The 26,217-nt window shown below is 39.3% G+C and overlaps 2 protein-coding genes and 1 long non-coding RNA gene across 5 annotated transcripts in view; 2 read left to right on the forward strand and 1 right to left on the reverse strand.

The window, feature by feature from the left end:
• Positions 1–26,217, reverse strand: part of CEP85L (centrosomal protein 85L) — a 160,075-nt gene that overhangs the window by 54,895 nt on the left and 78,963 nt on the right. For both annotated transcript variants that reach the window (XM_075145740.1, XM_075145739.1), the window contains exon 3: positions 23,075–23,841. In XM_075145740.1, coding sequence (XP_075001841.1) covers positions 23,075–23,841 — 767 coding nt within the window. The remainder of the gene's footprint in view (positions 1–23,074; positions 23,842–26,217) is intronic.
• On the forward strand, positions 2,228–17,617 carry LOC142080411 (uncharacterized). Of its 2 annotated transcripts, XR_012672983.1 has the most exons (4): positions 2,228–2,342; positions 7,017–7,051; positions 13,025–13,102; positions 14,598–17,617. It is a non-coding gene; the product is annotated as an uncharacterized LOC142080411 (long non-coding RNA). The 2 variants fall into 2 exon arrangements; XR_012672984.1 differs by lacking the exons at positions 13,025–13,102; positions 14,598–17,617 and adding an exon at positions 10,372–11,122 and having other exon boundaries at positions 2,253–2,342.
• PLN (phospholamban) lies at positions 9,805–10,376 on the forward strand. Its single transcript, XM_075145733.1, has one exon. It carries the CDS (start codon positions 9,843–9,845, stop codon positions 9,999–10,001), a length of 159 nt encoding a protein of 52 aa, XP_075001834.1. The 5' UTR covers positions 9,805–9,842; the 3' UTR covers positions 10,002–10,376.

Genomic DNA, 26,217 nt, shown 5'->3' on the forward strand with positions numbered 1-26,217 from the left:
TGGCATCTGCCTCAGAACCCCACCAAAATCCCCATGAGTTACACGAGGGAGTGAAACTGAACTAGAAAAATGCTCTCAAGAGAGGGTACCCAAACAAGCTTGTTGTCAGAGAAACAACATCAATACAAGATCTACAACATCCATGTGGTGTGAATTTGTGCATGTTATTGTTATTTACTGAATATATTTCCAATCTTAAAATTTCTTATCCAAGTTAGACATTTACAGAAGACATGCATTATACTTCTCATGAGATACTACTATTTTTATTAATGCCTTACCTTGCACATTTAAGTATCATTCTTTAAAAAGAAGACTAAGCTATGACTGTGTCAGCAGCTCACAAACAAAATCAGTGTTCCTTTAAGGCATCTCATTTCTAAGAAGCTCCAAAGTGATCATTAGGTCCAGTTCACTAACAAAAAAAGCTGAGAATTTGGGGTAGAGTAACTAAATAACATGACCATTTTACAGTGACTTGGTAAAAGGGAGGAACTGGCATCGCAGCTACTGCAGTGCTGGGTGTTGGACTTTAATAACAAAGTACCGAGGTGAATTTCAAAAGTACAAGCTTCATATTACATCTTACAGAAAGCAAACAGTGCAATGATAGTAGTACTTTTGCTGGATGACAGCACCCAATAAAAACATGGATCTTCCCTCATAAAAAGGCCAAATACAGTTTGCTTGACTGTGGGAGATTTATAATGTTAATAATGCTATATAAGTAAATTATTAAACCCTTTGCAGTGATAAAGAATTGTCACTCCTCACTGTGGAGATAATTCAATTAACTTTCAACTGAAATATGTGACCCTAAATTTCCTGGGTTTGATATTAAAGCATAACAGAAAGCAGGCAGATATATTATATTAAAACTGGGTTTCTAACTTCAACTGTGTTATAAACAATTTTGCAGAAGAACTAAACCTTATTTACAAAAATAAAAATAAAGCTCTATTTGAAACAAGGTGATACATCACCTCCAAGGTCCTTTTTGTCTCTGGTTTACAGCACGCATCACAGCAGGGCTTATAGGGAATGAAAAAAAACCAAACCAAACAAAAAAAAAACCCACACCAAGTCTGGTTTCCTACACAAAGACAAGGACTAATCTATGCTAAACAATTATTGTCAAAACCAGATCTGTAAGTGTTCAGAGTTAGGCTGAGCTTCTGTATTTTTGCCTGCAATTTCCAAATCAGGAAAAGGCAGATGCTGTCAGCTGCATCCTCATACGAAGCCTGATGCTGGATGCTCGCACACACAACAGTTCAGTCCTTTCACATCCAGTAAATCCTCCACTTTGTGGATGCATGAAACCTACTCCGTATATGTTCTGTGGTCTCATTTATCATTTCCCAACACAGGATGATATACATAAGATAATCTGCAAAGTAACATCCAGCTGCTACTCCTTTCCAAACAAACAGAACATTCTCAAAAATTTCTTGGACAGTGTCCGACCACAAAAAGAGGGAGGGAGAGCAAAAGGGTATGTGTGTGTTTAAGGAAAAGGTAAATACTTCAAATTGTATAGGAATTATACATTTCAGAGATGAACTTATATATGCCGGATTTTATTTGGAAGAAAAAAAATCCTCTAACCCACAAATAAACTTGAAAGGTTGGAAGAGGCTTGAAATACAGAGAAATTACTTCAGTTCAAGCATTGTCAGAAGAAAGATGATATTGGAAAACACACATCATACACTGGAAACTGAATACCAGCTGTGTAACCGAATTATCAAAACTATATATATTGAAAGAGTAGTTTAAGAGACCTCTTGTACAAAAGAAATTCCAAGTCTAAAGCCCATATGAAATGTGATAACCCACACTAGAGATTTAGGTTTTTTTATGATGAAGAAACATTGCAAAAGTAACACATCCAAAACAGCTCCCTGACCAAATTCCCATTTAAGTTCTTAAGTTCTTTAAGAAAAGGCAGGGTGTAAGCAAGCAGCTCCCTCCGCTATCCCACTGAAGCGTGCCGCTTCCCAGATTCCTTCATCCTGCGGCTGCCGCAGGTGGTCTCCCTGGCACACAGCTCCCTTCACGAGACGAAAGTTGTTGCCCATGTTTAATATATTACTGCTGTGAACAAGTTTAGAGGAGCGACTGCCTGTGTCAGAAGGCAGAAATGGGACCAATCACAACTTGTGAGCTGCTGAATGACACCGGGAGTCCTGCCTCTGAAACTTTTGTTATTTTTTCCCCTCAACCTACTTCAATTGTTCCCACAACTTAGTCACAGACTCGGACAAGTTGCCAGAGATCTACAGACACTTCCCACAGCCCTGAGCAGGCTCCTCTGTGCTTCACTAACAGTCACACCAGAGGTAAGGAACCTCTCTTCTTTTATGCTTTTAATTCTTACAGCAAGGCACTGTAGCTGTAGTTTTCTACATAAACTCCTCTACTCAAATCAGCAGCTGATTATAAATGTTTATCAAAAACAGGGAAATTTTGCCATTACAGCTCTGAGTCAAAAATATAATGCTGTGGGGGACATGTTTTAGGGACAACAAAGACAACTGAGATTTTTCTACATGGTGGTGGGACATTAGCTGTCCTTGGGTAAGTGATTTATACCGGTAGCATCACACCAGAAGGTGAGAAGCTCTCATCATTTTCCTCAGACCTTTGTCCCTCCTTTTAAATTTAATTTGGGGGGAGGGTAAGTGGTGAAGGGGTAGGGGGGTGGGTTGGGTTTGCTGTTTTGGGTTGGTTTTTTTTTTGGGGGGGGGGAGGGTGCTTTTTAATATAAAATCCACAAAGAGAGTAATTGAGGTTTTGTAGAGACATTTTTGTTACAGACCTTAATTTTGTGAGGCATTTTTCCCTGTTACTGAACAGACACGCCTAATTGCTTTTCCTATTACTGACTGGTAGGCATCAGGCAAAAATATATGCAGGTGCTTGGTTTTGTGCTCAGCAGCCTTGTGCCAGTTTTGAATAGACAAGTACTGGAAGTGTCCGGACGTCCTGTTACTCATTAGGCAAACAATCTGTTATGAAGTTCTCTAGAAGCTGTTTCCAGTAGGCAGAAGCAGCACTTCAGACCTCCCAGTGCCTTCAAACCAATGCCTATAACGAGCAAGAAGATTCTGAGAGACAGATTTTTTTCAAGGCTAAAGTTACATAAAATGTATTTTCAAGTGAAGAGCGGAGTTTGGGTTTATTCTACCATGCAGAGAATCCTTCTCTCCTAACATACACACTGCATACATGCACCTTTAAAAATACAGAGTTTATGCATACACACACAGATTGAACATACACATAGAAACTTAACTGCTGTAGGCAGCTCTTTACTGGAATGCATCCATAACTACAGCAGGTTAGACACCCGTTCATCTGAATTCTATCCTGTCACAGAGTTAGGTAATTTAAAGTAGATGACAGTGTGGCTCAGCTGTTAAGTTAAATCTAAAAATTTCACACCGATAACATCCCATGTCACAGACATCCAAACCCTGAGTAACAACAGCCAACAGTCATGACAGAAGCATGTGCTACATAGCAGGTGATAAACGTTACAAATCAGATGTGAAATACTGCATTTAATTTACAGCAAATAATGATTTTCTGCCTTTTTTTGCCACTCATTTGTCAAGACAACTATGTTATTTGCATTTAAAGAGATTCAGATTTACATATATACCACATTTTTATTTTCAAAAGTTGCATTTATTTCTCATCCTCTGAAAAGCTTAAGAATATAGTGTCTTCATTGTACAATATGAAACTCACTAAAATCAGTTTGTAATCAGATAGCATAAAGGTGACTTTCACTGATTTTTCCAGACCATCGGCAAACAAAAATGTACGGGATACACCTACACAGCTAGAAGAGCAGCTTTTTGTCGCCTTTAAGAATAATTTGATTTAGGAACAGAGAAGTACCCCAACTGGAGAAACAAAAAATCCCACAGGAAAGTAATGTTATTTCCCTAAACTACGAGACACTTTAGAGCTGGAAGATTGCTTTTGCCTTCCAGAGATTAATACATGGCTTAAGAGGACTTTTCTGGCATCAAGTTACTTCTCAGAAGCTGAATTTACCTACTATATTCTTCTTTCAATCAATGTCATATCATTGTCCCCTGAGCTGCTAAAAAGGTTAAAAACACAACTTACAACATCCCCTTCCACTTCTACCTTTTATACATGCTAGATGTATTTCAATTTTTACTTCCATTCAAATTGCACTTACCCCGTTTCCTATTAATAAGTAGTGTCATAAGAACCACCAAAAGCTAAAACCCAGGTGTTAGGTACTCAGTGCGTGCAGTGGAGGAAGGAGTTAATTTCCTAAAAGAAAGTTACTATGTAAAAGGCAAATCATATCAACAGAGGGGAAAAAGTATACAATGATAATACGTCTTATTTTGATTAGGGCAACAGGTGAGTATGGAGGCTGAAGCACCTGCAGGACCAAGTATGGTCCTGCAGCAGTTGCAGGGAATTTAACCCAGAGTTAAAAACTAACCCAAAGCATTAGTTCCTAGGCTACTCTAAGGACGAGCACACAGATAAAAGTCCTAGGTATCCACAAGGTATGTGGATAACTTCCAAAAACCAAATGCCAAACCTGGCGCGTTCAACTACTCATCAGTGTAATTTCTTCGTATCTACATATTCTGCATTCTCACGGACTTGAAATACAGGTGACCTTGCTTCTAGAACACTGAGAACAAAGCTAGTCAAAAGGAAGATTGTAAGAGGAATAAATTAACAAGAGGGGGAGAAAAAAAAAAGAATCTAAATTAAAATGTGAGCTTTCCCCTATCCTCTCCCAAACACATGAAATATATTGACACTTCAGTACAAAATAGACTTTAAAACAAAAGATAAGAAGGATAAAATGAGTTTGCTTTTCCTGTTACCAGCACTTCCCAAACTCTATGAGCTGAATTGTTGCTTCTTCCCCCATTCCAAGGAAATGTTTTCTGCACATGATTGAAAAAATGACATTATATGCCACAAGTCAGTCTCTAGCTCTCTTTGATGACTTAATGTACTCCAGCTGCAGCTCTCTCTTTCTGCTTGCACAATTCCTTGCCCTTTTTCCACATTCCCACTCTCTTCCTCTGCTCATTTTCTTGTTCTACTTTCCTCCCTTAATCTGGCCTCTCCTGCCCTATTGTCTGCATTCTTGCCTTCACCCATCCCAGTCTTTGTTTTCGACTTCCAGCCCTTTCTTTCCCCTTTTATGCTTTCTTCTTAAAAAAAAAAAAAAAATTAAAAAAAATCAACTTCCCTTTTTCTGCAGTCAAGCTGTTGAATTGGCTAATTAATTGGCTTAATACCCTTCTTCACTGACACAACTGCCTAGTGCAACTCTCAGCCTAAAATCAGAATAAGCAACAGAATTCTGCATCCTTAGCCTAGGTAAATACAAAATCCAGCTGCTCAGGTAAATCCTAGCAACTCACCTCCATACTATTTATTTTTCTAAAATGAACAAAAATTTAAAATTATGACATACTTTTATAAATCACTTCTGTACTTGAAAACCTGTAAGCAACTTCTGTTTTATCATTGGAAACTTTTACTTATGAACTGACAGTAGTGAGACTCTCTAGAGGTCTCTAGAGGTAATTCAGACTGCTTCCTTCTTCACTCCCTCCTCACCCCCCACCCTTCTCACACAAAAAATGAGATTTTTCAGCCTTGGAGGTCTCAACTGCAGCGACTCCACTGCCAGTGAGGAGGTATTTTACAGTAGAGTTCAAAACAAAGCACTGCAACTTGGAATAAGATATATACATTAACACAGGACAGCCAGCGAAGATGACAAGCACGCCTGTACACAGGCAGAGATTTAAAATGTCTTCTCCTCTGGGGGCCAACAATCCACAGACAATGGTCACAAAGGGCTCCAGGTTCAATTCAACTCACAGCATTTAGTCCTTCATGCAGGGTTCTTCTTTGCTCTGGCACTACACATACAAATCTTTAAACTTACCTGCTCTGAACATGCAGAGAATGCTTCTTCCTGCCTAGGAGCATCACGCTGCTCACACAAACAACTACAGGAATTTCTTAGGCCAGGTAATTTTTCGTAACAGTTCTAAACACGTACTAAACCAAGGATCACATAACTTGATGGTACTTTTTGCATCCCCATGTTTATCGTTATTACGGCATTTACTTTTAATGGATGAAACTGAATTACTGGGTTTTGGGGACATCTCATTGTAAAAATCTATGCAATAGACTGTTACGCAATATTACTTTTTAACAATGCCTTTTCAGGGCTTCACTCGGTCATATGGGACAGCAAAAAATCAAATGTGTCAAACCTCTTCTATTCCAGTGATATCACTGCTGCATTTAGTAAACATATGACAGGAAACAGGCTGTGTCTAAAATTGCTGTGCCATTTCCAAAGGAGCCAAATTTATCCCATGTGACTGCAATGGAGTCAATGCAGTTGCACCAGGAACAAGCATGGCCCACAGTTTTCACCTTGGTCACATACCTCCTCTCATTGTGAAGGACACCCAGGAACACAGATAAAAATAACCTAATACAGAACAGGGAAACAGTCACATGTCAATGAAGAAGGAAGCAATAATTGTGATCGGTGACTCATTCTAGGGCACCAGCTGTAGGGGATCCCCTACATAGCCACATATGGGGGCAGCCTCTCCCTGCAGAATCGCGCTGTGCATAAGATGAGCCTTTTGCGTCCATTAACAACACTGGATTAAATACACAACTGCATACAATGCAGCCAACAGTTTCTCTTGTGCATGTTTGACTTTAAAAAAGTCAAATACAGTTTGCCCTTTTCCTGCACTTTCAAGAAGTGGTGTGTGCATGCATAATACTTCTTAATATTGACCTAAAACACAGGGGACTAAACAGCACAGAACAGCTCCTATTTGTGGCAATGATCAGCCTTCATTTCAGTGTAATTATTTTTCAGGCTGTCCATTTTGACCTTGATAGTCACCCATATGCAGCTGTGTTACTGAATCTGTTTCTCTTTATGCACACTTTAGGTGGGTGACAGCACCATGGAGGATTAACAAGCAAGGTATGTGTTTATTAGTTGAAGCCATGCACTTGTAAAGACAAACTGTTTGAAATACAGGGACAGAAATTGCTTCCTTTGCTTATAAGAAAACTTCTCTCCACAGACAGTAGGTAAAACAAAACGTAGATGTTTTAAAAATTTCCAATTCCATGTGAGCTTTTAAATCAAGAAAACCAAGTTACTCTATTTTGACCTTTCCTCATCCCTTCTCTACAGCATTTTCTAGCTGGTATAGGTATACATTTTAACTTACACTACCTTCCTTTTTTTAAGATCCTTTCTTACCACCTATCTGGTAATATACGTCCAAACAGCTAATGTCAGTGTGACAGCTCGACGGAACCTTCTGACCTATTGCCTGCTCCCTCAGCACCATCCCTCACTCATTCCAAAGGGAAGAATATTTGTTTTTTCCTCTCCCCAAGAGGTCTCACTGTCTCTCCTCACCTGTGGTGGCCTTGCATCTGTGATGCCCAACCAGCTAATATTGCCTTTTACGGAAGCACTTCAAAGCCCCAGGCCCTTGCCCCCTGAGTCATGCAAGTCAAACATATGCAGCAACACAGCAGTGCAGGTGCTAGCATGTGCACAGTAAATCTAATGCTGTACACAGAAATGGACTTCTTGTGCATATATGCAGGTAAAAACTCATGCTGTTCTAGTCCTTCTGTGGGCCCCAAGAAACACAGCAGCCTGGAAAAAGCTGGATATGTTGCTGCAGCATGTAACTCACAACCCAAAGACCACAGGTTGCACACCCCCTGCGTTAATAAATGACATAACAAGTTGTGATGAAGTCATCTGCAGGAAATACTGTTCTCTGTGCAGTGTCCATCACACAAGCTAGTTACACAAACGTTTCTGTACCAGCGTAAATCCGTTAGTTGTTCATTTACCGTGCCTTGTCTAGAAGAGGATAAAACAGCCTAACGCACTCCAGCCCATACTGGGAGAACCAATGTGTCTTTGGCCAAGTCACTTGAGAATTTCTGTGCATGTCTTGTTTTTACTGCACTTAGGGCAGACAGTGACCAGCAAAGGGCTAAGCAGAATATACTTGGCAGGCATTTTAACTGCTTAAATAGATGAAAACAGGTACAGCATAAAGTCAAACAAAGCTGAAAAATTACAGTCATGAAAGTAAGTTCCTGGTGCGTGTTTCATTCGCAATAAAGTTAAGATCAACTATAGCTCAAAACACCATAACAAAATCTGAAGTTCAACTTTAGGAAGAGATGTCATCACATGGAATCCTCTAAAGGTATTAAAATATCCATGTGTAATCTGGTTTCTTTTAAAAGTCTTTTTTTAAATACCAACGCTGCCAGTGGCACTGAAAGCATATGTATTCTGCTCATACAGCACCATATGACTCTGCAGAGTCTGAAAGACACTTCTGTTTCATTTTAAGGTTTTTCCATTTTAGCCACATCTAAAGACAAATTCATGGACAACGAAGTATCTCTGATTCAGTCAGGATCATCATGCAATTTGGGCAGCAGATATCTAAGCAATGGTTTTCCTTTATGTGGCATATGTGAGTAGATAGAATTTCATTTTATTGCGCCCCCCCCCCCAAAAAAAAAAAAAAGAGATGATAAGGAGAGGCCTTCTGTCAAAAATATGATCATGATATAAATTCATAAAACATTTAGGGGCAAGTGCAGCTTTAGGAGCAAAGTTGGAGAGATGTATATATCATCATCAACTTGAAAACCAATTTTTCACATTGCGATAGCACCTACAGAATCTACCTTGCTAAGAGCTAAGCAAGCATATATCAAAGCCAGCCTCTTGCCATGGAAGGTCCGTACAGGAGGGTTTTACACTGCAACTACTTATTGGGAGTTTTAAGACAACTGACACCCTGTGCTTCCATCTGCCATTAAAAAGGGGGAAAATATACTTGAAATAAAACACTCACTTAAGAGACAAAGTTATATACATGCTTTATTTTGTTCCTCATAGCAGTCCTCGTGCCTTTGCACCTAAACTTTGTAACACATAGTCCTACATGTATTAAAAAAAAAAATTAGTCCTTACTCTGTTTTGTCTGTTGAGAAATGTACTACTAAAATTCCCTAGAGTAGTGATGCATTAGCTTTTAATTACGCACCATACAGAATTTTTACTTGGAATGGTAATCCTTTAACCAGATTTCTTTTCCTCCCTTCCAAAATAAGGTTCTGGTAAGTCAGATTATCTACCCGGGTCAGTAACAGCCAGCAGCAATATCCAGACCTCCTGGCTGAAAGGTCTGTGACTCTAGTCACATCACCAGGCTTTCACGTGTGCTTGAACAAATAAAGTGTGGGGGTGTGGGGGTGAGAGGAAAATCAGCCATGGCCTTTTCACAGACTGTGAAGGATGGAGAGATTAGGATCTAAAGCAATGATGTGAGTAAATCCAACAAATCCATCGTTTCCATTTTACAATTCCTCACCAGTGCTAAGAAGCAGGTGCTCGGTAGCCTTCAGGAGGAGAAGCATAATAAAGCACAAACCTAAACTTGAAAAACAAAAATTTAAAAATCCTGTTTTAAAGTAAAAACAGTGTAAAGGCAATCTATTTACTGCAGGCTTTTTAGAACTTCAAAACAAACTCCATTTGCACTCAACAAAACACTTTACTTCTGCATTTCTAACTCTTCACTTTCCTGCTTTCCCAGCTCCACAAAGGCTGTCTAAAACAAAAAGAGAAGATAATAGGCACTTTGCACTGTTCCTGACAACTTCTCTTCTTTCCTGCACTCCTAAAACCTCTGATTTGTGCCCTCTGCTTTCTTGTTGCCATGGAGAAGGTCCAATATATAACCCGCTCTGCTCTGAGGAGAGCCTCAACTATTGAGGTCAACCCACAAGCACGCCAAAGGCTCCAAGAGCTCTTTGTGAATTTCTGCCTGATTTTAATTTGCCTCTTGCTGATCTGTATCATTGTGATGCTCCTCTGAAGTTCCAGCACTTCTCTGCACTGTCCTCTAGGAGAGTCACCCCAGAGGGAAGAGAGACCTACACCCGCAACTCCCAATGCAAGGATCCTCTTGTGAGAGGGGCTAGCACTTGGACTAGAGCTGTATGCCAACCATCGCACTATTCTCTTACTACCTGCTACATGTATTAAAAACACACTTCTGTGCAGAACAGTGTTTAGAGCCTGTTGTTACAAAGCTGTGCATGACTTAATTTGTCTGTCTCAATCAAGAGATGTCTTTTCTGAATGGGGTAACGTACTGGCTCTTCATGGAGTTGGTAAGTTCCTCCGTGTTTTAGCTAGATCACACAAACAGCAACTTTACTTTTTTGGGGCCTGATTGTTTTTAGGTTTCTCTGAAAATCCTTAAGCCCTTGGAGGGATTACAAATTTGGCCCGCATCTGCCCAAAGAAGAGCTACAGGCACATAGCCCTCAACGCATCCTAGGAAAATTTCTGCTCCGCTTACTTCAAGGTGCTGCATCTCTGCATTATCAACTGAAGGCATTCAAATTATTTTAGTGTTTTTAAGGGAATATGAGAATAAATCAAAAATGTCTTCTAACTCAGAAATAAAAACTATTTCATATGCTTTTATCCCTGTTTAAGGGATCTTATATATACATATGCATGTGTGTGTGTATATATATACACATACAACTTGGATCTGAAAAAAACCAACTTCATTTACACTTACATATTTTTCACTCGATACATCCTTACAGAACTAAGTACATCTGGAAAGTTTTTTCACTATGTTTTGCAGAAAAATTAACACACTGATATTAATTTTTAAGATTTAATTTTCTATAGTCATTTAACTGGCATGACAATTGGCACAACTCAAAAATCAAAAATAGTTCTCAGAGTCTTAGTATTTGGCTTCAGACAACTTTATTATGGCCTGCTGTAATTTATGCAATAATCTCCTTAGTTTAAAACTATAGAAAACTTGGTATTTGCTAATGTCACTCAAGGTGGCTTATATCCGATGTGGTAAGGAGAAAGGTTTAGGTCACCCTTACTGCTGTGATTTAAGTGAACCACACAAATACAAGTAACACCACCACCGCCTATTAGAGAACAAGCAAGTATTTTCCTAAAATAAATGATAGATAAAAAAATAAAATAAGTGATAAACGATTATGCACAGGAGGGAAAGCATTGCAGAAATATCTTTACAACATGTAAACCACGGTCTATACACATAGAAGATGAAGTTTCTACTCCAGCAGTTGTCAGTAACAAGACTGAGCAGTAGACTTCCAACCCTCCTATGTGTTGCTGGTATTAAGCTAATCTCCTAGAAACTTTAAACAGATTTCAAATTTAAAGCAAGCTCAAGAATCAACAGCTGGAGGTCAAACAGACATCTATTTTTTAAACAGGCATCCTTCTATACCACCCTATGTAAGCAGTCCTACTGATGAATACAGAAAATCAAAACAAGTTTATCTGAATCTTTTATTCTGCCTTTAAGACTTAATATTCCATGAGTAGAGGTTGACAATGAACAGCTGAGCAGGAAGGGAAGAAATCTTTGAAAAAACTATGTACTCAACGGAATGCAAGCAAGCCCAGTAGCGATGCACTTCCTAACTGGCAAAGAGATCTGCTGAGACCAGACCTCTGAAATAAGGTTAATCACTAGAGGAAATTAGTCAGTTACTGCATGAGGATTAGGGCAAGCACTGATGAGATCGGCAACACACACTCCCACTTGCAAGTTAATATATAAATATTACTTATTTGAACTGTCAATGGAAATCTCATTTTCCATTTCATGCATTCTGACCACTCTCACAAATGCAGGAGATTTTAGTAAGCACACTTTCCCTATTAATCCTTCTTCTTAAGAAAAGCCACAAACACAGTGTGCTTCGGGGGGGGGGGCGGGGGGGAGGAGAACAGAAAAAAAACTTCCTGAAGAAAAAAAGGTGTTAAGCGTAAAATATCAGCACATACATTCTGAGAACATGTTGGGATTATAAATTTCACAAGCCAGTAATATATAGAAGCCAAAGTAAAGCATTGCCAAAAAAAATTAACACCCCCCCCCCAAAAAAAACGAAACCCGCCACTTTCCTCTCTTATGTACCTGAAAAGCCATTATTTATTTAAAAACAATATTATTTAAAAACAATAAATAAATAAGAACAAGGTATAAATAAACTGGAAGCCCTACTGTTATTTTACAGCAATGCAGATAAATTGCATGTACTGTACGGTACATTTGTGTCTTAGGGTTCTGCTGATCTGAAAAACTGCTACCTTACTCTATATCACTAAATGTCAACTGAACCCAGAGATTAAAAAAAATAAAACCTTCTGTACATAGTACAATCTTCTTTGTATACATATATGGGCTTTAAAACTAACACCTACTGTATTTTTATTTATTAAAATGACTGAAAAGATATTAATGCGTAAAATAAGCCACTTAAATACAATTCTGTTTAGAAAGATGCATCCATTCTATCACCTACTTATTAAAGTTATGTGAAAAAGAGCTAGTCATCACACAGCTTTCTAATTCTTTATGCCTCTGTTTATTCTGTTTTGGTTCTCAACAGTAATCTTGCCTATTTTGCAATGTCCAGTTCACTAACACATCCTTAATTGACACTCACCAACTAGTGCACATAAGCAATCCTAATGAATTTTATGAAAATGTAATCAAAAAGTTCACTACTTTTATGAACCATAATAAAAATTCCAAACACAGCATGTAGCTTGGATTAAGTTTTCATTTCTCTGTTCCGCTCCACCCAAGGCTACGTCTTTTTGCTAAGTTCATCTTACACACGCTGACAGTGAATAAAGAAAGCTAAACAGGCAACAATCTGGTATTACTCTTCCTCCAAAAAAACAAATTACAAACTTCCGTGGCAATTCTACACTGGGAAAGAGCTGAATCAGGAACAAGAATATGTTGGTTTTAAAGATGTGTCTCCTCAGCCAGCTCTTCAGCAAAAACTGATTTATCTACCCGTTTTTCTCTAGGTGAAGACATGACCCATTTCAGAATTGAAATTTTGTTCTGATGAAGACTAGTCAGTGAGGCACTTTAGAGGGCAGCAGGTACTTGCACTTCTTTATTAACTTTTCTGCATCAATTTAGCAACAACTGCCCTTACTAGAAGAACTGAACCACTCAGTGGAAAGACAAGCTTAAACAAGACAGGCTTAAACAAAATTTTTCACCAAACATGCACAAAATGTTTGCCCCCCCCCCAGCATAAAGAACTTTTATGTAAGCTTTGCTACAACTACACACAGAACAATAATGTCAGACATACACACTCATGCCGAGATGTACTTCACCTATATACTCTCTGCCAAAATCAGAGCAGAGTAATGAACACATTCATTTGGAGAGTATTCTTGTTCATATCTGGAAGCGTACTAGTATACTATAGATTACAAACCAGATACCTGTATTTGTATGGCTATTAATAAATAGTGTCTGACAAAATACAATTCGAAAATATTTGTGAAGTCCTACAAGATCGATAGATATCTTTTATTTAACAACAAATATAGTCCTTTTGGCTTTGACCTAGATATTAAAAACCGAAAAAACAAAAATCTGTTTTGGTTATGGAAGGAGATGAGTGAACACCTCTTGTTCACTGCAAGGATGAAAACCAGAATAACATACTTATAAGGACTCCTTTAAAAAGTGATGCTCATCTCAGTAAGAACTCCGGTAATTTAAATTATTTAAAACAGGCCCTAGACTTATTGTAATATCTGACAGCTAGTTTAGTCAAACGGATTGCTTTATAAGCCCGTTACTTTTTTTTTTTTTAAGATAGAAGAATGCCGAAAGTTCCATTTTTGTATAAAATATGAAACTATAAAACACTGCCCTCTTCTGATCTTCCCTAAAAACTTAGCTGGTTATTAAAAGGAAGTTTTGGCATCATTTCACTGTTAGGGCTGAGTGGTCCTATTTGTTTCTTTCATTTATGTACGTATATTTCTATATATAAAGCACAATTGCTAAGTTATTAATACTATCTTAAAATATGCTATTGTGTATGTGCTATTAAAAGCACTAAGGATGCATCCTCTGCCAGCCCAATCTAGATTCTTAATAAGGCATTCACAAAGCTGCAATGAATTCTACACAGCACACTGCTGGCAAAATGCTACCTACCGCGCTACACGATGCCAAACCCTAGAAGGGGAGTACATTTTGCCCAGATTTCGAGAAAGTTTCCTTTTTTTTTTTTGTACCTACAGAGATCTTTCAAAAGTAAATTTTCAACAATCTGTTGCTGAAACAGAGCAAGTCCTGAGAATAGCCATTCTTTTGAAAATCAAATGGGCCTGAAGAGTACCACACACATTAAAAAAAGTAAATAAATAAAGAGCCAACCTGCATAAAATTCAAGTCCTTTCTCCATTCAGTTGCTCTTCAGTAGTGAAACAAAAGCTATCATTAACTTTATTTTTTATTATTATTATTTTTAAGGTATTTGGAAAAAAAGGCTTGTAGGAGCATCCAGATTCCTTCTTTTGGGGGGAGAAAAAAAATCTAGTTTTTGTAAATAAACATTTTTTTCTTAAGTGGCAGAAACTAAAAACAGGTAAACAGCTGAGGACACAATGAAATTCATGTGAATCTACATTGCTTACTACTGAAGGAGCAACCCAAAGCTACAATCAAGAGTCTGCTGGAAGCACAAGAGGGCAGACGGATGCACATCATGGATCTTGCCAACAACAGAGGCCTCAACTTGCTACTCAATTTTCTGCTTATTGTCTTGGTTCTGCTGCTCGCATTTATCCTTGTGAAGCTGATGTGAATCTCTCTGAGGCTCCGTTTCCTTCTCAAATCTTGTTTTGAGGGTTTTGCAATGATAACATAGACACTTCAAATGATCTGAATAAAAATATGCAAAGACTGCATAGACTGAAATATCTGCCAATTAGAGAAAGTGTTCACATACCTATTTTATCAGAAAGCGATCCTAAAAGCTGCGCACAATCATCTACCTGTCATTGAGTAAAGAAAGCATCTAGAACCTTGCTGAGTACATGAGGAAATCCAAGTATGCGTCAGCAGTTACTGTAGTTTGCTCACTGCTACAGCTGACTTGTATTTAAAGACCTACAAAAGATCTGCAGCCTTCAAGGAGTATCATTTCTGCAAAGGGGACAGCAGAAATCAAATTTTTAAAATGGGATTTCCGTAGAACATTTACTTCATGGGAAATGACACAGCTACAGCAGGAAGACAGAACAAAACACCTACATTGGGTTGACAGCACGCATCAAATTACCCGTGGAGAGCAAGAGCAGAGATGCTGTAGATGGAAACAAGGATATCCATGAAAAGCAGCTTGCAGCAGCTGAGATGGGGGTAAGTTTAAACATGAAAGCATAACTATTAGTTACACCTTTTTTGACATCTACGGTTCACAACAACACCTTAAAAACCAGAAGCCGTTAGAGTTATCCGGCAGTATCAAAAGAAGACGACATCAAAACAACTGAAAAATGAACGACCATTATCAAGGGTTATCAGAACTCTGCCTACGAAGCCCTTAATACTGCTACATACACGAGCAGTAGGTGCATCTGCACAAACGCAAGAAGTGTGCTACAGCCTCAATAAGCCGGATTAACCACTTACGCACAGGTCAGGTGTGCAGCATGGGAGCCCTTGAGCTGTATTTGACACACCACTTGTTACCTGCCAGTGCAATCACCCAGTCCATAGCTTCTCCTCACATTAAGCATGCAACACAAGCTTCTTACAGGACCTTCTTCTATGGCCCTTTACAGGATGATGTACGTTCACCACAGGTCCCTGGGAAGGACAGTGACCAAGAAGAGCTCGCTTCTGCTGGAGTTATTTGCCCAGAAGGTAGCTCTACACACCTGAGATATGCTGGGAAAGAAGGTGGCCAGATTGGGGCCAAACAGCTTACTCTTAGCATCTCTCTCTCGCAAGTACAACGTGGGAACAAAGCACACCAACACGTATGCACTGTACAGCAAGCTTAATGCCATACAGATGCACACTGGTAGTCTTTTGCACTCATGCAAAAGAGGCAGATGTTGCTCATGGGTGGGGGAAGCCCCAGCTTCCAGCTTTCTGTTGCCAACAGCACATCCCTGATTCAGCACGTACACCGTTGATCTAGCACTTATGACAAGTGCTGAATATATTACAGAGCTGACCTACTCATGTTCACACTCAGGATTTCCAGATGATTACTGTTGCTGTGGGGTGGTTCAGTTATCTGGAAGAGACCCATCTAAATTGGATCTACAAGACGACTTTTCACAGGAAAAAGCCAGTATGTCTAGGGAAACAAAGTTTATGTAAGTTCTACAATTAACAGGCATTCACGTTCCACTCTATGCTACCTGCTCCAAAGCTTAGGCAACACTAGCTGGGGCAGCACAGATAGTCAAAATGAAAGCTTTTTTCTCATCTGCTCTGAAATATGTGCAATAAACATTTAAAATAGCTTCTGCAAACTACACATCTATAGCTTTTTGATGTTGATATAGTAATATCAATTCCTGTCTGCTTGCATTTCAAGCAGAAAACTTTGCACAGCTACATCACCGTAAGCATTTTGTCACTTATTTTGATAATCTTGAAATATTCTGCTTTAAAAAAAAACCTGTGAATTTATATACAAGGGATATATGTTGTAACAGTTACATAGTTATGCATTATTTAGGAGAATTTCTGCTGGTGCTTGGCATAGATGCCACAACACAGAAACTGCTATGAAGCCCACTCTAGTCTATAGAATAAAAATGGTTTTCCCAACAAAATGGCAATTCACTGATACACTGTTCAGGCTTGTACAAAGCTTATTGTCTGTATGCTCTTCTGTATATTCAAAAGTTTTCCTATCTTAAGGAAACCACTGTGACAGTTTAATAGCTAAAATTAGACAAATGAGTTAGCCCTGACAAAAAATAAAAATCACATATTCCTTTTTAATAAAGGAGAAAGATGAATCTACTGCCACCAACAATCACGTACTTCCAAATCCAAAATTACATACAAGGTCTATAAGAAACTCTGCCATTAGCATGTAGAAACAACCCCAAAAAACAACCCCAGCAGTCTCCTCTCAGCCAGCAATGAAAATTACAGAATCTTCAACGAATGTTGAAATACACTGCTGAAACTGAAACATGCATTCTCCTGAGATGACATATAAAATTGGCAAGTTATCAGTTAACCAATGCCAAGTCTCTTTTTGCAATCAAGCATGGTCCAAGTTTGGTTTCCCATCGTCTGCTAGTGCTTACTCCAGACTGAGCTCACATATGCACTATATTGAATGCAATCCCAGTTGTTGGACTACCAACTTCACAGCAAAAGGAACGGAACACAAAAGCTTAATTGTGGCTCACAGTGAAGGAGCTCAGTCTGCTAACTAAAGGTGATAATTCTTCACGTTAAAAAGTTTTATCTTGCTGAGAAGTATGGTTTCATCAAAATGTGACATGGGAAAAATGTTGATATTAATTGGTTTTAGTTTTCTGATCTGCTAGGATCATCAGAAAAACTAGTTTTGAGTTGACACTTAAGAATAAAGTTTTCTGTGGTAACAATATTATTTGAGGAATGTTATAACTTTCCTTTAGTTAAAGTTTTACAACTTTTGTTCACCAATGTTTAGGTATGCATGCAGTTTACTTTCTTCCTTCTCTGTTTGGAAATGAAGATTGTTGTAGCATCTCTAAATTTCTCAATGCATTGAAATTTAGTTTCCAGTAACTTTCATACACATGGTATGAACAAGGCAGTGTTTTCCTCATTAAAGAAAAAACAGTAAACAAAAAAACAAAAAAGAAAAAAAAACATTATAAGAAAAAGATGCACTTAAGCAATTTCCATCTATTATTTCTGCTATATTCTGACACAAGTTAGCACACCATGAAGAAATCATACAAATGTCCCATACACTGGAAAAAATGGAGATTCATCATGTGATGCCTACAACATTGTACAGAGCAAGTAAGTAGATACGCAACCTTCTGAAATCTTCCTTCTTATTGTATTATCTCCCACAATTTTAAAGGCATGCTTTCATTTTAAACCTCGTTTCTGAACTAACATACAGTATGTACCTAGGTACATTTAGATAATAGAATAGATAATAGGATCAGGCTTTAAGAAATGCCTTTACCTGAAAACATACAGCCTTTTTATCCAGATTTGTATGGCCTCCCAGTTCAGTAAATGGGAACCCCTGTCACATATTACAAGCATTTTTTCCCTTAATACAGGTCTAATCATACATTTTGTTACTTTGGAGGTTAAAAAAAAGAAAAAAGGTATTACAATGGCCATGTCTGCTGAAAGATCAGCTGTACACTGAAAAATTAAGTGTATGGTGAAATATAAATTCTGCATGGAAATTGTTTTCATTGAAGTACTGTTAAAATCTGTTCCTTGGAAATGCGTAGGAGAATGTTTATCTTCAAAAAGTATACATTAAATAGTACACGTTAGCTAGAGAAAAGAATTTTCCTATACAACTCCATGACGTTACACAATAACCATGGACCAAATCCTCCTTGGAGATTTATTTCCGAAACGTACAAATGTCACACCCGCAGCTGAGCGATGCACTTTCTCTGAAGGGGCGTTCTGTTGATCCACAGCATCTTTTCTGCAGTTGCAAACCTGACCATGTCCTGAAAGAGAATCTCAACGAAGCTGTAGGTTCTCTACCCAACACTCTGAGCTTCCCTTACAATTCACAGTAAATATTTTATTTTAAAAATCATGGAATGGAAAAGCCACATTATAGGCTTTTTGATTTGGGGAGCAAAGTGTAACAAAAAACAACAGGTAGATGCTGAGTTCAGTTAAATGCAGACTTCTAAGGAAGCAGAGAATCTTAATTTTGAGTGTAATTAACCTTGGAACAGCTTTTTAGGGCTGTAATACCTTTACAGTAAACAAATTCAAAGCTTGTCTGATTTTATAAAAATAAACCCTAATTCAGAGTTTTATGGGGTAAACTATCTATACTAGTCTGTAAAGGCATAAAAATTTATTTGTAGACTGTATTATTAAGTCTAATAGCTGTTCCTGAACCATCAGTCCACAAAACCAACTCAGAAAATTGTTACGGTCTATTCTTGCTTCATTAGTGATAGCTGCCCCCTGTAGTCTCTCCCTCTACCAGCCTACCTTAAAGATACACAAAGCTGCTCTAGATTCTCAGTTAAAAGCAAATTCATTTTGTTTTCTGTTCACGGTAATGGTTGTTTTAAAGTAAAAGGATGACAAACTAATTTTTCAGTCCTGTAAAAACCACTGCATTTCCATCAGCACACATATTTATTAAAAGCAAAACAGCAAAAATAATCCCCACTAAGAGGAAAAGAAAAATAAAAAAGTTCCTATAGAGGTGGGATTTTTTTCCCCTTTCACCAGCTTCCTCTAGCAAAATCTTATGCTTTCTCCTCTCTCTCTCTTTCGGATTGTAGTTTTCTTAGTTTCTCAGAAATAATAGCGTATCGGTTCCCAGATGCACATACGGTGATCTTTGAAAAAAGATCATAGCACAATTATAGAATCATAGAATATCTCAAGTTGGAAGGGACCTATAAGGATCATCAAGTCTAACTCCCTGTTCCTCACAGGACTATGTAAAAGTAAACTATATGACTAAGAGCGTTGTCCGGGCTCTCCTTGAACTCTGACAGGCTTGCTGCCATGACCACTTTCCTGGGGAGCCTGTTCCAGTGACCGACCATCCTCTCAGTGAAGAACCTTTTCCTTATGTCCACTCTGAACTTCCCCTGACGCAGCTTCATTCCATTTCCTCACGTCCTGCTGCCAGTCACCAGAGAGAGGAGATCAGCACCTCCCTCCCCCTCTGCTGCCCCCTGTGAGGAAGTTGTAGACTGCGATGAGGTCACCCCTCAGCCTTCTCTTCTCCAAGCTGAACAAACCAAGTGTCCTCAATCGCTCTTCATAAATCTTGCCCTCAAGATCTCTTACCATCTTGGTCGCTCTCCTCTGGACACACTCCGATAGTTTGATAACCTTCTTATACTGAGGTGCCCAACACTGCAGTGTAGAGTGGGACGATCACCAACCTCAACCAGCTAGCTATGCTGTGCTTGATACACCCCAGGACATGGTTGGCCCTTTTGGCTGCCAGGGCACACTGTTGACTCGCATTCAATTTGCCATCAACCCAAACCCCCAGATCTATTTCCACAGGTTGCTCTCCAGCCTCTCATCCCACAATTTGTTTGTATAACCAGGATTACCCTGTCCTTATGCTGAGGTTTCTTTAAAAAAAAAAAAAAGAGGTGTCAAGACAGGAAGAACCATTCTCCTTTCTTCATCTCTTCTGGCATCCCTCCTCCTTACAGCTGTGCTCTCTGGGCAGAAAGACAGGGCAGGCAGGGCGGTCCAGCAGAGGGTGCCTGTAAGAGCCCAAAGGGTCATCGCTCTTGCACACGCCTTAACTTTCTGTTTCTCTGGGTCCTATTTCACAACCACATCTTCTCACTTGAGAAAATGTAACAGATCGCATTTCAAGGCCCGTCATTGCAACTCCAAATCATACCAATGAAAGTGCTTGCTAAGGCCACCAGGAACCTCCTCCGCACCCCTTGTGCCCTTAATTCCAGTCAGATTCCCTGCAGCCCCCCCTCAGAATCGAGCGAGAAGTCAGGGGAAGCAAAGCAAAGGCCAAAGCTTCAAGGACTTCCCCTATTTTCCAGAACTGATCAGACAGCTGATAGGATCATTGCTTCCTAAGCTAGGGGCTAGCTGGATCCTGTAAGATATGTATCAATACTGATTCAGATATAAAAATAACAGGACCAAGAAAAAACAGTTTTAGGCAAAACTTCATCCTATAATCTTACAATCTCAAAAACCTGAAAAGGTACAGCACCACTTTATGAATTCAGCCAAAAAGATAAATAATGCTTGTGCTCCCCCTGTTGGCTCTGTCCTCAAAACACAAGTCGGTATCAATGCGTGCATGAATGGAAGTTTTTGAATAACCGTAATAATACATAGAATCATAGAATCATTTAGATTGGAAAAGACCTTGAAGATCAACAAGTCCAACCATTAACCTAGCACTGTCAAGTCCACCACTGAACCATGTCCCTAAGCACCACATCTACACATCTTTTAAATATCTCCAGGGATGGTGACTCAACCACTTCCCTGGGCAGCCTGTTCCAATGCTTGACAACCCTTTCGGTGAAGAAATTTTTCCTAATATCCAATCTAAACCTCCCCCGGCACAACTTGAGGACATTTCCTCTACCTATAGGGTTCATCTGTTTCAAACATGAAACTTTGCCTTCATACAAAAAGGAGACACTATTTAATCACAGAGCGAGAAAGCACTTGCGAGACATAAAAAAAAAGAAAGCTGGACATTGTTTTGACCTAAACAAAATTAAGGGTTTCTGAAACACCCATCCTGTTGAAAGGGTGTTTGTGAAAGGTACATAAAAGATGATGAAAAGACATATACCTAAATGAAGTAAATGAAGTTTACTCTGAATATATATTTAAATCCAAAAGGAAAACCACCAGGCACCAGTAATCTGCATGCAAACCTCACAGACAGCACTGCTGATGGCTGCAGCCAGCTACATGTCTCACAGGTGTTCTGGAAGACTTGAATGAATGGATGGACTTAGCTCCTCCACAGTACCCTGCTCTCGCTCCCCGAACCCTTCGTGTGCTCCTCAACACCACCAGTAGCTGCCAGCTGCCAAGAGCCCGGCTGGCAGTGCCCCCGACCCAGCCCCAGTAGTGAGCCAGTTTCTGTCACTTTGACTCTGAGAGGACCCCTCAGCCTCTGCTTTCTAACTGGGTAATTCTCAACATTGAAATCTTCAAAAATCTTAGAGGAAGACGAAGGTTTCTGTAGCAATAAGGGTAATGTAAAAGGGTGGCTACCTGGAACGATGTCAGGTTTTTAGAGAGACCCTTAAGGATTAATATTAGTTTGGCTATATTAATTGGATTCAAGTTTTTTAAGGTAAAAATAAAATTTAAAAAAAATCCAGATCACTATTAAGAGCAAAATTGGATCTTGAGAACCTCTGAACTTGTCAGTCTTTCCTTCAATACACAATGGAAGAAACAACAAAATTTGAGCACAACTCTTTGTAAATTACTTAATACATTTTCAGGCTGGAGAAAACAGGTATTTGAACATACAGCTAAATTATCTCTGCTCAGGTTAATATCAGGTAGTCTAACCTTTAAACTGCCTTTCAGGAAAATCTATGTATTGTAATCCATTTGGGATTATTTTGGCAAGTCAAGTTTACCTACATAGGTAAACAAGAACATTTAGATTTTAAATACTTCCTTCCTTCACAAGCTATCTTTTTCCATTTAGGGTAAGAGCTGAAAACAAAGATTGTGAATTGTCGTGTTAGAAAGGGTTGTGTCTCTTAAAACCATGTTTGATGTTTTCTATATGAAAATACTTCAAGTATGACACATAAAAACTACATATTATTTTATTTCAATAAACCAGATTGGTTTACTACTATTAGTCGATTATAATTAGTTAAAAAATAAGCAGTAATATCAAAGTGAATTCAGTTTTTAGGTCTTAGTCATAGTGATACTGAATATTAATCTTTGCAGTATGCAGGAGTCATTCCTCTTTCAGTGAATGCATAAATGCAGCCTCTTTTGTAAATCCATTCAGATCAAAATACATTCACATTCCCCCACCACACTGTAACCAAAGACTCTGAAAGAGCTAGTGAAAATGTTATTTGATGAACCTCTTACTGTGTCCAGCTTCAGAAAAAGAGATGCTAGTCTCATGAATCAGAGTAAACTGTAAGCAGTAATGTCAGAAGAAAACTATTGGCACTCAGGTAATATTGAGAAACAAGCAGCAGCATCCCCAATCAAAAGTTTAAAAACACCATCACCTGGTTAAGATGATCTGTTCCCTTTCCTATTTTATTAAAAACTGCCTGATGTTATTCCTCAGGTATAACACATGATGCCACATGATGGCAGCAAACACCAAGCTTTAGCCTTACCTGCACAGGCTGTTCACCTCCTGTTCTAAAATCTTCAAGCTGCTGCACATGCCATGCAGCTACGCCGTAGGGCTCCTCAGCGGTCCTGCAGTCCAGAGGATTTGCACGTAACTGTTCTTTAAGCCACATTTGAGTCCTCACTGCTGGCTGTATGGGAGCTCCACTCACAGCCTGTTGTCCCAGAGTTGCGTATCTCTGTCCGAAAGCTTCACAACTGGCTGCTGTAGGTTTGCTTTCAGGTAAGGCACTGTAGGTCAAGTCTAAGGCATGTCTCCTACTTGAGGAATCTGAAACAAAATCATCTTTGCTGCACGTTTCAAATTTGTATTTGCAGTCCAGTAGAGAAGATCGTTTTTTCCCCATTTCTTTGTCCTCGATTTTAAGCAACTCCATACTATCATGCAGACAACTTGGCCCATTTGTCCTTAGTTGTGGTGACACAGCTTTGTCTGTACTAGCCCTGGAGTCCACTGAATGACTACTACCATCTTGGCTGAAGGTATTTGATGAGCTGAGTTTAGACAAGGAGGACCATTTTCTTACAGGTCTTGCATCTTTCATGTCAAGAGAATTGTCCAGGGCACCCTGATTTCTGCCTCCTCCTGACCGTACAAAGCTTGTACTCCATTTTGAGCCATCAGACTTGAAAGCTTCCCTATGTTTGGAAAGTGAAGAGCTGGCATTAGACGGCATCACATGGGCAGTGGGAATAGAAATCAGTGATCGGCTGGGCTTAAACGAGGATGTGCCACTTGAAGTTGAATGATCTGGGAAGAGAGATTTATCATCATGTAAATAAGTACAATACAGAACTCACATTAACATCAGTGCCCAGAGGACAAAACATCAAATTCTAGGTGAAATTCAAAAATAGAAGGAAACAGTTTTCTTGACAAAATAAGGTCTTCTGAACCATTCAAGATTGTGAGAATGGAAACCTATTACAGTGGGAGATTTTCAAATTTATTTTGCTCAGGTGCCATCATTACAAGAAGAGAACTGTACTAAGCGGTGGCAATAGCAGCTCCAGACACAATTCTCAGGCTGTGGGCAGAAGGCAGCGTTCATTCCCCAGCTTCAAGGTGGCAGGCTGGATTTCTCCCCCACGCCACACAATTTTAAGTAGCTTCTATATCACAAATGGTAGAGGTATCACAATTCAGGAGCTCCAGGACTGGTTCCTCTTCCATCACCCCTCATATTTTAAAGGCAAAACAATTCACTAAATGCACTTTGTAAAATGGCAGTGCTGGAGACAAGCCAGTTTAGTGATGGCCTTTTGGACAGAACTACTCATCCCTTTTGGATCTCACTGATTTCAAACTACGCTTCTTCAGGTGATTTGCTAAAAAACAAGATTCTGAAAAATTTCATGTTCCATTTAGGTTTTGCATTATTCACAGACCCAAATACAATACCACACAGAAACTGTGTGTAGCATAATTTATGAAACCTATCCCCAGCTGAAATATCAAGAACAGAGAAATCAGTGAGATGACATTCAGGAGGGGACAGAGGAGCAAAGATGAGAGAGGTAAAGGAGAGGTTACTGGGGACTGCCTGAGACGCCTCACATGCCCAGTGATATGTGCTTAGCATCACAGGCAGTAGACAACCAGAAATAAACACCTAATCCTCTCATTAGAGGATCAGCTCCCACCAAGTCACATGGGTGCAGCTTAGCAAGCTCATATTGCTCGTTAGGTTCATGGCAGACAGACAGAATGAAATTGCTCTAATTAAAAGATTCTTTTGGGGTCCTTTTTGCCAAAAGCAAGACAGATACACTCTTCTTATTTCTCTCATCCTAGCCCAGAGAGAACTTGTTTCTTTGGGATTTGTCAGCTGGTACAAGAGTTCATAGTGAGACAAGAAAGAAGGGGGGAGGAAAAAAAAAATATCAATTGCTCTAGAAGTACAACTGACATTCCCAGTTTGACGGCCTCACTAGGTTAATGTGATTTGGTGAATGCCAGAACACTTTCAAAAGATATATTTGACTCAATATACCATGCCACAGATAGGAAAAAGAAAAGACTTCCAATGGTGCAACAACTTTTAAAAATGGCAGCACTTCTTTTTCTACATATCCAAATAAAGATAACCTTACGCCCAACTTGCATATTCCTCCTTATTTGGGACCAGACTTCCTCACTCCTTGCACTTGCAGCACAACACAAAATAATATAGCCCTAAAGCACACTCCTCATGACAAAAATGCATTATAGCCCAGAAAATAATAAACAGTTCTTTGATTGACACCTGTTTAACATACTTGTTTTCTAGCTCCTAAAGGAGCCAGGGCTCCTTAGAAGGTAGAAATTCTTGCTGAAGCCTTCCTGCCTCCTAACGGGTCACTGCCCCATCAGGTACTCTCCTGTTCCGAAGTGTAAGCTCACACATTGCCTCTTGCCTCTACCCAGCCACCTACTTTCACAGTCGTTACAGAACACAGCTATCTTTAAAACTTGACAAAACCGTCAGAGCTGGTTGAAATGGACCCACAGTTTAAGAGTTATTCATAGGATGCTGATGATTGCCATAAAATACACACAGGATGCTCACATTAGAGAAAGTGAAATGGAGAGAAGAATATAGCAGCCTGTAACCTGATGGATCGTGTTGCTAATAAGTGTGAGGTACCATTTTTTACATGCAAGATGAAAGACCTTCCCTCCTCCCTACACTTCTTCCTTAAAAATTCTATACTGCAGAGAGAAACATTTTCCTTGGCTGTTTTCTCTGTATTGATATTGCTGAAGAGGTGGGACACGTTAAAGAGGAAGACAGAAGGCCACACAACCCATTTCAAGTGGAAGGAATCACAGTCTTCTCACCAAACACATTTGTGCCCACAACTATTGCAGCAGTGGAGACCGTGATATGCAACACTACAAGTTCCCAAAATTGTGATATGCCCACCGCATGTATCCAATCTGCCTGTGCCAGGTGCAGCCTCAGCTCCTCTCGGCATTGCCTTCCTGCCTTCTCTCACAGTAGACACTTATAGATAGCCACTACAAATCAGGTACATCTTGCTACTCTGTGTAGCAAGGGCTGCCAGCTTCCAGCCCTGCTCTGCAACAGAAATAAAGGTACTCAGTCATCTCTGGCTGAGGACATCAAAGCAGTGACAAGAAGGT

Source organism: Calonectris borealis, chromosome 3 (genome assembly GCF_964195595.1).
Source record: "Calonectris borealis chromosome 3, bCalBor7.hap1.2, whole genome shotgun sequence".
NCBI lineage: Eukaryota > Metazoa > Chordata > Aves > Procellariiformes > Procellariidae > Calonectris > Calonectris borealis.

Excerpts from the sequence above, each read along its gene's own strand:
- PLN (XM_075145733.1), top strand. The coding sequence starts at position 9,843 with ATGGAGAAGGTCCAATATATAACCCGCTCTGCTCTGAGGAGAGCCTCA.